Source organism: Heloderma suspectum, chromosome 3 (genome assembly GCF_057233095.1).
Source record: "Heloderma suspectum isolate Gila_16-S chromosome 3, 16-S_ref, whole genome shotgun sequence".
In the NCBI taxonomy this organism is placed as follows: Eukaryota; Metazoa; Chordata; class Lepidosauria; order Squamata; family Helodermatidae; genus Heloderma; species Heloderma suspectum.
In genome coordinates, this window is record NC_139460.1 from 266,539,907 (window position 1) to 266,556,240 (window position 16,334).

Below are 16,334 nucleotides of genomic sequence, written 5' to 3' on the forward strand. Positions count from 1 at the left end.
GCCCATACATACATTCAGTGTAAAATGTTATATGAAGATAGATAACTTTTAATACAGTTAGCGTGACTGAAGAGCCTTTCTATATCTTCCTCACAGAACAGATAGTCAGTGTTGACCCACAACATATTTATATCATGTTTGTGGCTTTGATGTGCTCTGAGTGTTTAGAAAGGGACAGTTCCAGATACTGTGCAGTCTACGTTATGCTAGTGAAATGAACTACAATACGTATTATCCATGTGAGGATGTGGTTGGGATGCTATGCTTCCTGTTGATTTTGTACATTTAAAACAGAAAAGATCCTATAGATTAAGGCTGGAAAAACAGAAGTGATCCTGATTGAGAGACTCACCCCCACCCCACTTCGTATAGGTTTTGCTGTATTGGATCTATAGTTTATTTTCAAAATTGTGATTTTAACTAGCTTTTGTTTTGTTTTATAGGTTGGACTTGGAAATTGTTTTGAAAATAGTTACCACGACCTTGGCTGATAAAGTCACCACTACAAGATACTCATTTGATTCTGTCAACAGTTCATAGTGGGCTACAAAATGATTACTTCAGAGTTACCAGTGTTACAGTGAGTAGTTTTCCAAATATATAGAAAGATTATGTGATCAGCGCAGCAAATGCGGGGAGGGGTGTTCTGCCTAAGAAAGGATTTGTGACAGAATGGTCATACCTCTTGGCTACAGACTTCTAGTTTGCATGTGACTTACGTTTGACTGAGAAGGTGATAGCATAAATGGCATTAAAATCACTTTTGATTGGACCCTTTTTTATTCAGTCAGAGAATTTAGGTTTTAGAGCTTTAGATGTTAAAGCTGTGAAAGTATGAGCTGCATACTAGAGTTTGAAATGAAAGTATAGACTGCAGCGATATCCTCTCCCATGGCCAGTGTATAAATCCTACAATCAGGAAGTTACACTGAGACAAAATCTAGTCCAAGTTATTTGTAAATCTTGGAACGCAAATTGAAACTGGATTAAAATCAGATTGCAGGGACAAAATTGTGAATAAAAAGCTGGTGATATATTGATCTCAGTCAACAGATTTCTTGATTTAAGGCTATTATCACTATAGTCACATAGTGACGTGAAGTAGCTTGTAAAATCATAGAGAAATATGGGCTCTGTTATGTCCTGGGAGAGACCCTTTTTTATTTGACCAAGTTAGTGAAAACTTGGTGATATCTCCCAAGAGTCGCATTGGTCTGAATTTTCATAAATAATATATAAAAATCTGGAGGGGATGGTACAGAACTAGTTACTGAATCAAAACTGGCTGTAGCTGGAATTAAATTGAAACAGCTAATCATAGCTGTACTGTTACCTGGAAGTGAATCACTATATTTCTTGAGAACGCCACTCTCATCTTTATTCTGTGTAACAAATTTGCAGTGTTTTATGTTCTTTATTGCTGTTTCTGTTGTTACCTGCCTTAAGCCTTCAGTACAAAGTAGGATATAAGCTTTAAAAAGCCAAATAAATGAATTAGGAAATTGTGGCATGTTAAAGGCGATACTAAACATTCTCTGTGTTGGAAATGGGGTGTCACAAGTGTGGAATATAAAATGTTAGGGATTTTGGCAGCACTATGGGTTATATCAGATGTATACACTGATTCTGTCTCTGGAGGCTCATTAAAATGTGGGTAGTACTTAAAACTAATGGTTTTAAGAATTTCCTCTTTTTTTCTTTTTTTTTTAAAGAGAACATAGCATTTTCCAGATAGCTCAGAAAAAATGTGTTTAAATTTTGATGGCTTTGAAGAAATTTTATTAGCCAGAGCCAATTAGAGGAAATAATGCATTGACCTGTTTATACCTTGTGTGGCACTCATATGCCTCAAAATGCCTGCCATATTGCCTAATCTCGTTAATCCTATACAGCCATACCTTACCATGTTCATTTGACTGATTGCCTGTGCCTGCCGCTTACTGTCCCAGCAGACCTTTTATCCATCTTATCCCCTTCCTCCACTTCATGCATCATTACAGCAGTAAACAGGTGATTATGAGCTGGTAGGAGTCTGCTCGCTTACCTTTGTGGTAGCTCAAGTATCTAGAGTGTGGATAAGATGCAGGGGAGGTAGGGTAGAGAACCTCTTAGACCACCCACCCAGTGAGTGTCCCATTCTGATGACAGCTGAGGTGGGTAACAAGTAGGCATATACAAATTCACTTGCAGTTCATTCACCAGGGGCAAGAAACCCCAGCCTTCTGGCAAGCAGGACACTGGGCACCACACAGGTTTCTATCTCACAGCTGTCATTTCCACTGCGTTTCAGTAGGATTGCTCTCCAAATTGCAAGAAACGTCCCCTATTTCTTACCCTTCATATCCTGCAAAAGTAAGAGAAGATCCTGCTTTTCTCCCAAGTCCTTTGTGCAAGCCAGAGGCACAGGAGTAGGGGAATTGATGGCAACCACAAATAACGTCTGGCTATAAGCCAAATCAATATTTGTAGACCACTGGTAACAACTATGGAAGGGGAAGATTCCCATCTGTTAACTTTCATTTACACATAGAAAATAGTTTAATCAGTTAAAGCTTTATTAAACAGCAGGAGTGATGGGGTGAGTTCTGAAAGCAAGCTAGATGAATAGAATTGTCAGCTGCCTTGTCCTAGAGGGCTCCTGTGTCTTCAGAAACTGCTTGACACATAAGAGTAACAGTGCAACTTTCCTTGTTGTATCCCCATGCTACATATGGCTTTTTCTGTCACATAACTGACACACAGTTTGTAATAGTACAAGACTCCTATCAGAACAAAAGATGGCAATCCCAGGAACAGCAGGATTCACAGGTGCTGCTAGGTAGTCTGTAGGGCAGGGGTAGGCAATGTTGTGCCTGCAGGCATCAATGAATACCAACATTTTTTTTTATGCTCTACCCCTCTCACTTAAAAACAAAACAAAACACATTTTATTACTGGCAGCTAGGATTGCTGTGAAATAGGTTTCTGTTGGTGCTGGAAACTGTGAGTTCAAAGGAGTTGTTTAGTATATTGGGGATCAGACCCTACCTCTGCCTTATATTCAGCCTTTGGGGCAAGTTACTTGTCATTTGCCACACCTCCCATGAAAGCCATTTTGTGGTGGTGCCCAGGACAATTTCTCAAATTGTCCTCCATGTGCTGAGCTGTAACTTCTGCCATAATTCACTGGCTGGCTTGGACAAGTTATCTCTTGGACTCAAGTCTTCTGTAACTGTAAAGCAGGGCAAATGTTGTCTAGAATGTCTTCAAAATAATGCTCAATGCCTGAAAAATATGCTGCATGTGTGTGTTTTTGCAGGTGACTTAATGTACTGTGTGTGTCTGGACTTATCTGGTCTCCTTGGCTTTGTGTTTATTATACAGTTGTAGTCTGGATAGCGTTAAGTCTATCTCTGATGGTCTGATACCATGGTATTAGCAAGGGGAATTTGGAAGCACGTGACAGATTGGTGTCCCTTTAGGGAACAAAAAACTTTGTCTTTGGACCCACCACCAGGCTCTTCCTAGATTCTCAACATGTTTTATTTCAAAAGATGGCAACTCAGTTACCACCATATCTGCCCTTTGTATGAAAAAACATGGCATGGTATAGTAGTGGATGGGAAGGACTGGGTTCAAACCCTCACTGGGTGGCCTTAAGCCAATTACTGTCTCTCAGTGTATCCTACACCATATGTACTATACAGCACACCATATGTACTGTATGAAACTTTCAGTAACACTCTGTGCATCTGATGAAGTGGACAGAGTCCACAAACACTTATGCCAAAATAAGTTTGTTAGTATCCCTGAGGGCATTCCTCCAGGGGAGTGGTTCTGTCTCCCAGAGGAACGCCAGGAAGCTCCACCAACCAGATTGGGGATCCTTGGGGGATAGGAGTTCTATGCCCCCGCTTTACTTTCTTTTCAGTTATAAGCCAACTTGGCAGTTCATAGAAGTGAAGTGCAGAGATTGACCTGCTTTGCATGATCAAAACAAACCACTGTGCCTTGTTTTGAGCTTCAGCGCATGCCCGGTGCAATTTGCATAATCATGGCTCGGATTTGGTCATCGTGTCATCTGAACCTGGGCAGCATGGCTTGTTGGAGAGTTTAACCCTCCTACAAGCCGTGCCACCTGGGTTTGAACAACATGGTAAGCCGTGGCTGGCCAGTAATTATGCAATTGTGCCTGGCAGGTGCTGTGGCTCACAGCAAGCCTCCATGGCTTATTTAAGGCTTGGTGGATTGTTTTGATCATGTGAACCAGCCCAGTGACTGGGTTCACACAGCACAATAATTGACACTCAAGGTTCAATATGAGTTGAGTGTAGGTTGTTGCTGAACCATGGGTTGTTGTGTTGTCTGAACCCAGCCATGATAACAAACCATGGTTTGTTAACCATCAACAACCCACAGTTCATAACCCAACAGCAAGCCATGGGTTCTCTTCATGGGTTGTTCGTCATTAACAAACCATGTTCTTTTAGCATGGCTGGGTTCAGACAACACAATGACCCAAGTTTCAACCACAACCAGCACTCTTGAGCATGGGTTATCATGTGTGAACCCAGTGTGTGTATAGCTTCCTGATTTAGCCATGGGGGTTCCTGTCTCTCATGTTATCATGTGCTAACAGCAGATCAAGTTATCAGTTTCTCGGAAAGCCCTGTCCCCTGGAGGAACTCTCTCTGGAGGGTATCCCTGTTATCTCCAGTGTGAGATTAGAAATAACAGTGGAAATGCAGGCAGTGGGAAGTGAAAAAGCAGAACAGTGATAAAAACTAAATTCAACAACTAGCATAATGATAAAAACTAAAAGATTTAAAGTTCTGGGCAAAAGAAAAAAGATAAAGTCTTCCCTGCTGGTGCTGAAAACTCATAAGATTTAGCATCAGATGAACTTTCCTGAGAAAAGCATTCCAAAGGCAGAGTACCACAACCAAAAAGGCTCTTTTTTCTTAGTCATCCTCTGATTGTAGAGGCCACTGGAGCAGCGCCTTGGATAATCTCTGATGTCCTTGCAAAGGCAAGGTTTGTTATGAGTAACTTTTAGCAGCTACAGCACAGACAGCCTGAAACTAAATGCTCAGAGTAGATGCTAGTGAGCAAAAATGTTCTTATGCCTCATTGTTCCTCCCCACTTGATAGTGCCTTTAATGTTCACGTTCACCTGTTAGGGGAAATACTGTAGTCATTGAGAATTGTTGAATTGTTTTTATTAGTGTATCCTACCCTGAGATCCAATAATTATAGAGTGGGATAGAAATATTTTCATGAGAAATGCCGGGTTGGATGAATCACAGGTCGGAATTAAGATTGCTGGGAGAATTATCAACAACCTCCGATATGCAGACGATACCACCCTAATGGCAGAAAGCGAAGAGGATCTAAAGAGCCTCTTGTTGAGGGTGAAAGAGGAGAGTGCAAAAGCTGGTTTGAAACTCAACATTAAAAAAACTAAGATCATGTCATCTGGCCCTATCACTTCCTGGCATATAGAAGGGGAAGAAATGGAAGCAGTGACAGATTTTACTTTCTTGGGCTCCAAGATCACTGCAGACAGTGACTGTAGCCATGAAATTAAAAGACGCTTGCTCCTTGGGAGGAAAGCTATGGCCAACCTAGACAGCATAGTAAGAAGCAGAGACATCACCTTGCCGACAAAGGTCCGTCTAATCAAAGCTATGGTTTTCCCAGTAGTAATGTATGGCTGTGAGAGCTGGACTATAAGGAAGGCTGAGCGCCGAAGAATTGATGCTTTCGAACTGTGGTGCTGGAGAAGACTCTTACGAGTGCCCTGGACTGCAAGGAGGTCAAATCAGTCCATCCTAAAGGAAATCAACCCTGAGTGCTCATTGGAAGGACAGATAATGAAGCTGAAGCTCCAATATTTTGGCCACCTAATGCGAAGAGAAAACTCCCTGGAAAAGACCCTGATGCTGGGAAAGACTGAAGGCAAAAGGAGAAGGGGACGGCAGAGGATGAGATGGCTAGATAGCATCACGGATGCAATGAATATGAACTTGAGCACGCTCCGGGAGAGAGCGCAGGACAGGAAGGCCTGGCGTGCTATGGTCCATGGGGTCACGAAGAGTCGGACACGACTGAACGACTGAACAACAACAACAACAAATAGAAATATTTGTATAAATAAATACTTGGCCATTTTTTGTACAGAGTTGTTGCGGAATTCTTTGTGCTGCTCCCTGTGTCCAGACTGTCACCCTGCAACAATTATTTGGGCAGAAGTAATAATGGTTGGAGTGGAGTGCTTGGTGTTCACTATCAGGAGTGTCTGTCCTCCCTTTTGCCTTCACTGGTATATAGTGAGGTTCGTGACCCAGAAAGTTCCCTTTTATCCACAGTGGATATTTAACCTGCACCCACCCAAGTGTGGGAAATGTTGCCACTGGTTGTTGAGTGAGGAATGATTGTTTAGCCAATATACATACACATAGAGGAATGGGGAGACACAGGGGAGACATTTGCAGTACCCACACTTGGAGACATGGGTTTTCCTTTCCTTGCTTATCTATGTAGTTTGCTTTGTCCTTGAATTTTGAGTTGCAGCAATGGAGTTCAGGTTCCTGTTAAAGGTTTTGTATGAGTGTTTTGTATCTGAATAATGTGTCTGAGAAGATAAGTGGTTAGCCAGGGTGTGGTGTTGTGCAAAATGCCCTTTCACCGGAATTCCCATCACCAAAGACCCCACTCTAAGCTTTCTAGATATGAGGCTAGATGTAACATCATGCCATGCGCTGTATTACCTGTGAAATGGATTTTCTGGTGGGGGTTCATATACTGCTGTTGGTGGGCTGTGATTGACTTCCGTTAATTAGAATCCTTTGGTGTGGCAGGGGACAGAGACAGGGCAGCAGTGTTTTTTGGCTCTCCATTGAGTTCCATTGGAATCTTTTAACTTGCTCCCTGTTGTCTGCCATTGTAATGTTATGCTATTGCCAGGAACGGAATCACGATCTGAGGAAGGTTAGGATACCAACAGAATTCCCCACCCAAAAAACATTATTTTGGGCACCTATGCTGGCAGAGTTGACCCAGTATACTGTGGTGCTATACTAATGTAAGTTCAGATACCAGCACAAAGGGATTTATATGCTATATCTCTCCAGCCAAAGGAAATAGAATATGGGAGTGTGCTGTTAGTGAAGGACATTTGGGAGGTGTTGGACTGGGAGCTGGGAGATCCGGGTTCTAGTTCCCACTCGGCTATGGAAGCTCACTGGGTGACTTTGGGCCAGTCACACACTCTCAGCCCAACCTACCTCACAGGGTTGTAGTTGTGAGGATAAAATGGAGAGGAGGAGGAGGATAATGTAAACTGCCTTGAGTTCCTTGCAAGAGGAAAAAAGGCAGGATATAAATGCAATAATAAATAAATAAAAATAAAAGAAGTTAGCAGCAGGGTAACTTCCAAAACACAAATATTTATTTATTTATTTATTTCTATACTGCCCAATAGCCAAAGTTCTCTGGGCGGTTCACAAAAATTAAAACCAAAAAGTACACAGTAAAACAATACAAAAATATAAAATCCTTAATACCAGTCAGTATTGTGATGGCAAGATTCTGAATGTAGGAAACACAATGAATTGCTGCAAGACCTTTTGGAACAGGAATGATCAGGACCTCTTGGAGAAGGAAAGGTTTCTAGAGGTGGGTTGTTCCCATTACACAAGTGGGAACAACCGCTAGTGCAGTGGGAACGGGGTTGCACTTCATAGTGCAGCCCCAGAAATTAGCCGAAATTAGCTTTTCCAGAATGGGACAAGTCGTTGACCTGTCCCATTCCAAAAGCGCTAGTTTGAGCTGGGTTGCGCTATAAAGCACTAGCTTCCTGTTGCACTAGTGGTTGTTCCTACTAGTGCATTGTGATTGGTGCTGGCGAACTGCCAGTGTTGGATACTGCCTTATATGCCCACAGATCGCATCAGCTTCAGATCTGAATGGTGCAGTACACCATTTTACAGTCTAAATTTGATCCTTTGCAGGCAGAAGTGAGTCCAGTGTGAAGTCTTAATAAGTACTGTTACCTCTCTGTTTGGAAGCAAATTGAAATGGCCATGTTGAATTAGGATAAATATTAGTGGCAGTGTAACTTGTGTTAATCACAACTATTTCTGCCAATATGCACTGTTCACTTCTTCATTGATAAATCAGGATTTATGTTTTAACTACTTACATTGTGTGGGCGGTAATGGTCTAGACTAGCTTTTAAAATGATGGGGGAAATAATTTTTCCCATTTTGGGAAAACATTGGAAATTTGGAGAGAAACTGAAATATATTCAGTATCATCTTATCAAATCTCAACTTAAATTTAATGCTATTAAAGTAGTAAATATCATGTATAACTTAGTTAACACTTCAAATTGTATCTTTAGAATAGTTTGGATTACTTGTGAAATATAAAAGTAATGAATGCTTTGGTTTTAATTAAGCAATAATTAGAAGGGTTAGAGATGGTTTCCTGAGCAGTATCTAAGTGCCAGTTGGGAGAATAGGAAAATAAATAAATTGAAAGTTGAAAATAAACATGGTAGTAAAACAAATTTTAGTATCTCATCTTAGAAAATAATGCTGAGGCCTATTATCTTGCAGAAATAAAAGTTTATATTTAAAGAACAGGTTCAGAAAATTCAACATAATGTAATTTGGACAAGCTGTAGTTAATCCCATTGTACTCACTGGAACTTGCTTTTCAATAAATGTGTATTCAGACAAGCTGTAAGTGTCATAGTGGCTGTAAAGAAAACTAGCTATTTCTGAACCTATACTTATTTAAATTCTAGTACATCGCAGTAAATAGTTGAAAATAATTGCATAGCCCAGTTTATCTAGGGTTATGAAAGATTCTTAATTTCTGATTCTGAACTTTCAGTTTGAGTTTCATTATCTTCAGAAAACGGAAGGGTTTGCATAATGTGCCTTTGTATATATTTTTATTCAAACTTTCATAAGCGTTTTCTCTTTGATGCAGGAGATACAGGAATAGGAGGCATGTGAGAAGAAAGAGGTTGGAAGCTGCTCTGTATAAATCCTTTGCATCATGCTTCAGGAGAAGGATGTTGAGCAGACTCCTAGTTTGGTCCTAAGAGTGTTTTGGTTGTTATTGTTTCGAACAAATGTAGTAGCCAGGACCTGAAACTTAATTTTAAAAATAAATAAATTTATATACTGCTTAACAAAGAAATCTGCCAAAGCAATGTACGTTACAAAAACACAATTGCAAATGCAATAAAATACAATATAAAGATAATAAAACATCCATATACGTATCTAAAAGAGTAACCAGCAGTATACTTGATTGACAAAATTAATCTGGAAAAGCTTGGGTGAAAAAGAGTTGTTAGCATGCACAAGTGTTGCCACATGTCTTAATTCCAGGGGCAGAGTATTCCAAAGGGCAGGGGCAACTACAGTAAATGCCCTTTTTGAGTGACTGCCAGATGAATCCAGTGGGATCAGAAAGGCCTCCCCTAATGACTGAAGGGTGAGGGTAGGAGTGTAAAGGACAAGGATGTCTCTCAATTAAATAAATTTGCTAGCCAAGCCAGAAATTCTGATTGTTAGGTTCCTAATCCTTGCCCTCCAAGGACACACACCCTGCACCTTTTTTTGTAGTAAAAGATGGTGGAGAGCATGCTGGCTTGGCAGTGGCTGCTGGGTGGAGACTCCTTGAGCATCTCTATCCAAGCAGCAGCCACACCAGCCCCCCAAAGTCCTTGCTTGACTGCTGCTTGATGGAGACACCAAGCAGCCACTCAGAAGCAGCCAAGAAAGCCCCCTGCTGGCCTCTCCTGTGGAAGTCAGGAAGGGTGTGTATAACATTTTGCTTGTAGGTAGGGGGTGCTGTACTCCATGCCTCCAGGTGGTCAGGGTCACCTACACTGGCCTCTCCTGTGGAAAAGGCTGGTGGGGAGTGTGCTGGCACAGGTTCTTGAAGGTGAAGTGTGCTGGGTGTGGCTTGCTTCCGAGTGGCTAGGGAAGCCTTCTGTAGGCCTTTTCTGTGAGAGGCCAGCAAGGAGCTTACTGGCTTGCTCTGAGGCAAGACATGCTAGATGGCTCACCAATGAAATAGCAGAACAAGTCTTCCTCCCAGTCTTGGAGATGGGGATGGGAGGGGATCACTGCACAACTGCCAGGACAATTCCTGCCCACCTCTTCAGCTCCAACATTGTGAGCAAGAATGGTCGCTTGTCACACTTGCCAGCTGTGGCAGCACAGTCGCAGTGGTAAGTGTGGTGATAGAAAATGTTGAGGCCACTGTACTAGCAACACTATAATCACCAATATTACGATTTTTAAATCTTGGATCTAGGGATTTTAAATACTTTACTTACTATTCTGAAAGAAGGGTAAAGGTCATAGCTTAGTGACAGAGCACATGCTTTGCTGCAAAATGTTCCAGGTTCAATCCCTGGCATTTCCAGTTAGAGCTGAGAAAGACTCCTATCTGAAACCCTGGAGAATCCTCTAGCAGTGCAGAAAAAAACTGGACCAGTGGTCCAACTCTGAATAAGGCAGCTTCCTATGCTCCTCAGAAATATTGCTTGCTAGTTTTAAAACATTTCCCCCCAAACATCTATTCTTTCAATTCAAAACAGTAGAAGAAAAAAACCTATGTGTAAAGAATTTTTTTTTCTCAATTTTTCCATTGTCCCTGACCTCATCTTTCTCAGCTTTAACCAGTTTATCATTCTTACCCTAGGTATCTTGACTCTCAGGGACATTGCCCACTTCAAAGGAAACATGCAATGATGTGAGGTGGAAAATACTCCCAAGAAAATTTTCCCAGTGCTTTATTTTTCTGAGGAAAATTTTCCATTTTACAAGTTCATTAGTAACAATGAATGGATGCCAATTGCAAATAGAATATTAGGCAAGCTTGACAGTTTCAGATTTCAGGCAATTATCCTTAACAAGCAAGTGAGAGAATACGTTTATGTCTTTGTCAATGAAATAAATATATGCCTTAGTGTGTAATACAACAAATAGGTAGTGACAACAAAACTGAAGGTGCCCCAACAAACTTGGTGGAAGAGAGTTGAACTCTGTTGAAACAGATGAGTAATTGTCAGCATATCATGCACGGTTCCCTGGGTTGCTACAATTTATTAGTGTGTCAACAGTTTTCAGTATCTTTGTTTTTTTTTCTTAAATTCAAACTATGCAAGGGAAGTACACACTATTGTCTTAAACTAGGCATGGGGACCTCAGGCCTATGGGCCAAATCCAGCCCTCTAGACTTCCCCAGAAGGCCACGCCCCTTCCCCTAGCCCAAGTCCCTTTTCTCCAACCACCTACTGTTTGATGGTTTCCTGCCTTTTGTGCTGTCTTCCCCCCCCCATTCTAAAAAATTGAAATGCCTCTCCTAAGGCTTAGTTAGTGCTTTAAGTTACAATATGATGTTCTTTTTTTGTAATTTTGGTCCCACCTTTTTTGATTTTGCTCCACCCCCTTTGCCTTTGGCTCTGACCACCACTGGAATGTGCCCCCAAGTTTCTCTGAAATTTAATTTGCCCCTCGGACTGAAAGAGGTTCCCCACCCCTTTCTTAAACTTTTACAAGTATTCCAATAAAAATGTCTACATAATATAACATTGAAATCACATTAAGTATGCTTTAATTTTTCCCCTCAGATATTTCAAGTCAAATGCTTGTGGTATATTAGGACAATTAAAAAAAAAAGTTTACTAAATATAAGTAAAATAAAATAAACAGACTAAGTTCGACCACTCTCTAAACCATCAGAACATCACCCAATGCAAATTAGCCTGATTTTCATAAGTAAATTTTCCAGTTCAAAATTTTCTGGAAAACCCACAGCACTAGAAATATGTAAGCAGTAAATACAAATTATGTTCTGAAAATCTTTTACGAACAGCTTTGGACTTGCAAGAACAATACACAATAGCTGTGTTAGTATAAATAGGTCAAAATCTTCAGCATTATAGTGCCTTGGAAAAAGCAAAGACACTGAAATTTTGATGTTCTGGGCCTTTTTAACATGACAAAGCCAGTATGGCCAACTTGGCATTGTTGTTTTGTGATGCTGTGCATCCTCGGATTAAATAAAAGTGCTACTTGTGCCCATGACCTATGATGTTTCAGTATTTTCCTTTGAACAGCAGCAGACCACCTTGCCATATCAAAAAATGCTGTGAAAACTGTTCAGTTTCAAGAGTGGGTAGCCATGTGGGACTGCTGATTAAACAGCACAAGTGCAAAGCCCCCCCCCCCCCCCCGAGCATGAGACTAGTTGTTTGACTGTTGGGATCCTGACCATAACATTTTAGAATGTCAGACAAATAGTCATAAGAAATAAGTCTGCAAATTCTTCTGGCATAGTAGCAAGATTACCAGTGCTCAATACAAACCCTTGTACCTTAATTCAAAGTGTGTAGTTACATGCAGTGGCTACTCAGGGATGAGGGAGTAGCCCTCAGATATTTATTCTGAGACCTTTCTTGAACAGATTTTGGAGCTCTGCTTTTTCTAGCTTAAAAATTATGTTAGCTCTTCAAGGCTAAAAGAGAGAGCTATGGTTGTAGTGATAACATAAGCATGTAGTGATAATGTTATGATAACATGACCCATAAAGAGAGCAGGGGTGTGCTTCCCAATTGGAGGGCAGATGCATCTGCCACCTGCATCTGCCATTCACTTGCTTGGGTGCCCAGGACAATATGTCTGCAAGCCTGTTCTAAAGGTATCTTAGCATCACATGGATGCAACATTTCAGTTTGCCCTGTTCCTAGGATATCCTTAGGACTACTTGTTCTCTCTGACTGCATAGCCTGCCAGATATACTTGCCAGCAGGATTGGCCTTGACATGGTGAGTTTTCCATCCCATTGGTTGTATTGTTTAGTAAAATTCATTGCATGTATCATGCCCATCAGCTTGTGGGTTTCCCTACCTGTACTAGATAGACATCTTAGAAGAGAATTCTGTGAGATTCCTAGAACCCAGTGGTGCAAGACTGAGACTCCAAAACGATTATGAAGGATATAAATATACAAACACTTAATGCTAACTGGTAATGGTTAGAAACCTGATGTTCCTCCCAAAATTGCTTAATTTCATGGTCTTTATATCCAGGATATAATGTGAATATAATGTGAGCAAAATGTGAATGTGCGGAATATATGTCAGCCCATTAGTGAATAAGAAAGACGTATTAGCAAAGGGGGTATATGTACGTTTAGATCTGCTCTTCAGGATTGCAAACATTTGAGATACAGGGGTCACTTATTCTTTAATACTGCTGTGATGGTGGAAATGCTACAAATTGAAATAAATGTAGTTATTAGCAAATTATTTGGGCTGCACATGTTGAGTCCCTTGACAATTGGGTTTTCCCCCTCCTGGAACAGTGTGGTAGTATGCAGTAGAGGTGTCCTGGAGGAGCAAGCAGGGGCTTAGATGAATAAATTACACTTTCTCCTAGTGTGAAATAGCAACCAGGGGCTTTGAAGAAACAATTTAGGCATTTAGTGGAAATCCATCATATGTGTTCTGATTTTTCTTCAGAATATGGGAACTTAGAAACATGTTTTTTTGGACAGAAGAGGAATGACTACTCAGGGTACATTGTAGTTCCTACCGAACTTGGCAGTTATGGTCATATTCTGTATTCTACAATGTAATTTCAGTTTTGCTTGGTACATTCCTCTTCTGTGTGAGGGAATGTAAGATGCTGCACTCTGCAACAAGCACTCTGGAGAATATATACACAAATCTTTTTCTGCTAGAAAAATGCTTTTCCTACATCAGAAAAATGCAGCTATTGAATCAAGATAGCTTACACTCTGCCTTTCTGCAGCTATCAGTAGCATACGTTGCAGATTTTTTTTTAGTATCTTCAGTCATTCACATTAAGGGGTGATGCTAGTCAATACAATCTTGTGATTGATGCAGCATGTGCTTGCAGCACATGAAGTATCCAAGAAAATGGAGTTCGAGGTAGGCATCTCACTTCTTTCCTATGTTCCCCTTATACTTTAAGTGGGAACCTCCCATCTGGCTTTTGTGTAGTTTTTCAAGAATCCTTTTCAGTGTTGCAGTATTATTCATCACCACTGACCTTTGTAAGGCTTGTGTCAAGAAGGATGTGTGAGCTTTTGCTTTTTTGCCTCAGATAAAGATGTTGCTCTATAGTGCACATAACCCTGCTTTCTGTTATCCTTTGAGTAGCTTTTTTTTCAAAGCCTCAGAAGACTGTTGGGCAGGTTCATCAAATCATCACAGATTTGAACCTTTTAGGAAGCTTGGATGGCAGGTCTATAATGCAAGAATGCGGAACAGAATGAGGAGCAACTGGGCTCGGCCTGTGCCGGGAAAAGCTGTTACTCTTCCCAGCACACGTGAGTCCCACCTTATCGCATCCCACGCCATTATCGCCAATCTGAGATTGGAGATAGTAGGGATTTTTCTGCTGGTGCACAGCATGCAGGGCAACCCCTGCTGTAATCTCCAATCACAGATCATAGATAACAGTGTGGTTATGAGGCAGCTGGATTTGGCTGTGTTGGGCTCTTTCCAGCATGGGCGAGTCCTGCATCCCCACTGTTATCTCCAATCTCAGGCATAAGCTCTGCCACTTGGAGGAACCCCAAGATGCTCTGCGGGCTGGATTAGGGTTTCCCACAAGCTGGATTAGGACCAACGGCTGAAGGATTTGCACCCCTCTTGTATTGGGATAGATCAGCTCTTGTGTCCATGAGATGGTTCATTCTGGGACATTTAGAAATAAGAGGGTCAGCAGAAAGTTTGATTGATATTCAATGTGTTGGTTCTAATCCTTGCTCCAGCAAACTCCAGTAGAATGTTGTTTAAGCACTTGTGAGATCAGGTGAAGTATGTGTAGGCTTACTATACACTTGAGAAGAGAGTGTATTGCTTGAAGCTGGGGACAGGGAGCGCTGAGCATCTGTGGGGACTGCCTCAACCCACCTCTGGTGGGAAGGGACTCTGGGACTTGTCAGAGGGTGGCAGCATACCTGCCATGGTGAGCTTATGGTGAATGAAAATGTGGAACCCTGTGGTTAAATGAATCTGTGCTGGCGCCATTATCAGCTTCTAAATGTATGCTAACTTTGGTCTAGTTTAACTGCAGTCTGGCATAACTGCTACAGCACAACTGAGGAGATGTAAGTTCTTGCAGAATTGCCACCTCAGGACTGTTAACATAATATGCCTTTGGTTTAGCTTTAATTAGAACTTTAATGACATCATGGGTAAGATGTTTATACAATGGCTTTGAATGTAGGAGGAGATTTTGGACTTGGCAAAAATAGGAGTGTAATAAATCAATTTTTTAGTATTTCTAAAATCAAAATTTGGATTGTGATCGGTGGATTTCAATTACATTGAACAGAAAATAGGTTAAAAGATTTCAGACTTCCCCCCAAAATTACAGGTCATTTGTCCTCAGATCCCAGAACTGATGATAAAGCAACCAGTATACACAGCCTGTGAATACACAGTAACGTTAACCTGGAATTTGTTTTTCTGAGGTAATTATTGACCTAGGCCTACTCTCACTAGGCCTACTTATCAACTGTGACTTTTTGTCACCAGCTGATGATCTAGTCCATTTCTCTCACCCATTAACATTTAGATTAGTACAGGTGGAATCTTCTATAAAGCCTCAGTTTGTCCTTTGTCTCTAGTGGAAGATTCCCAGAGCCTGTCATGTACTCTCATTACTGACTAGCCCCTTACCATGAGATTAGTCTAACACAGCCAACCTTGTCAGTTTTTATGGGAAAATAATTTTCTTTTCATACAGACTTTTGTGGCAGGCTAAGCCTCTACATCACATGCCTTGTCTGTTAAGTAAGATACTTTCTAATATACTGATCTTCCAAGGGATGATAGAAATGTGGCTCTTAAATTGTGTACAGACCATTAACTGGACACAGGATGATATCAGGTATTAGAAGTGTAAACTTCCAGATTACACACTCTCTTTCTTGAACAGAGGTGGGCAACCTAATGTGGCCTAATTTCTTGCTGCCCTCAGCCTAATTTCATAGGAACACAGGAAGCTGCCTTATACTGAGTCAGACCATTGGTCCATCTAGCCCAGTATTGTCGACACTGACTGGCAGTGGCTCTCCAGGGTTTCAGGCAGGATTCTTTCCTCACCCTTCCTGGAGAAGGCGGGGACCGAACTTGGGACATTCAGCATGCAAAGCATGTGCTCTATCACACTGAGCTATGTCCCCCCCTGAGCTATGTCAAAAACCCTCTGCATGCAATCAGTTCAGTCCTTTGGCAAGAGCCAAAGAGCCCTTCCCTCACAACCCACTGCATGGGAAGGAAGTGG

General features: G+C 41.3%; 1 protein-coding gene across 2 annotated transcripts in view; it reads left to right on the forward strand.

Annotated features, from left to right (window-relative positions):
- Nucleotides 1–16,334, forward strand: part of STAG1 (STAG1 cohesin complex component) — a 206,531-nt gene that overhangs the window by 69,830 nt on the left and 120,367 nt on the right. For both annotated transcript variants that reach the window (XM_084846851.1, XM_084846852.1), the window contains exon 2: nucleotides 444–580. In XM_084846851.1, coding sequence (XP_084702977.1) covers nucleotides 552–580 — 29 coding nt within the window. In that variant the 5' untranslated portion in view covers nucleotides 444–551. The remainder of the gene's footprint in view (nucleotides 1–443; nucleotides 581–16,334) is intronic.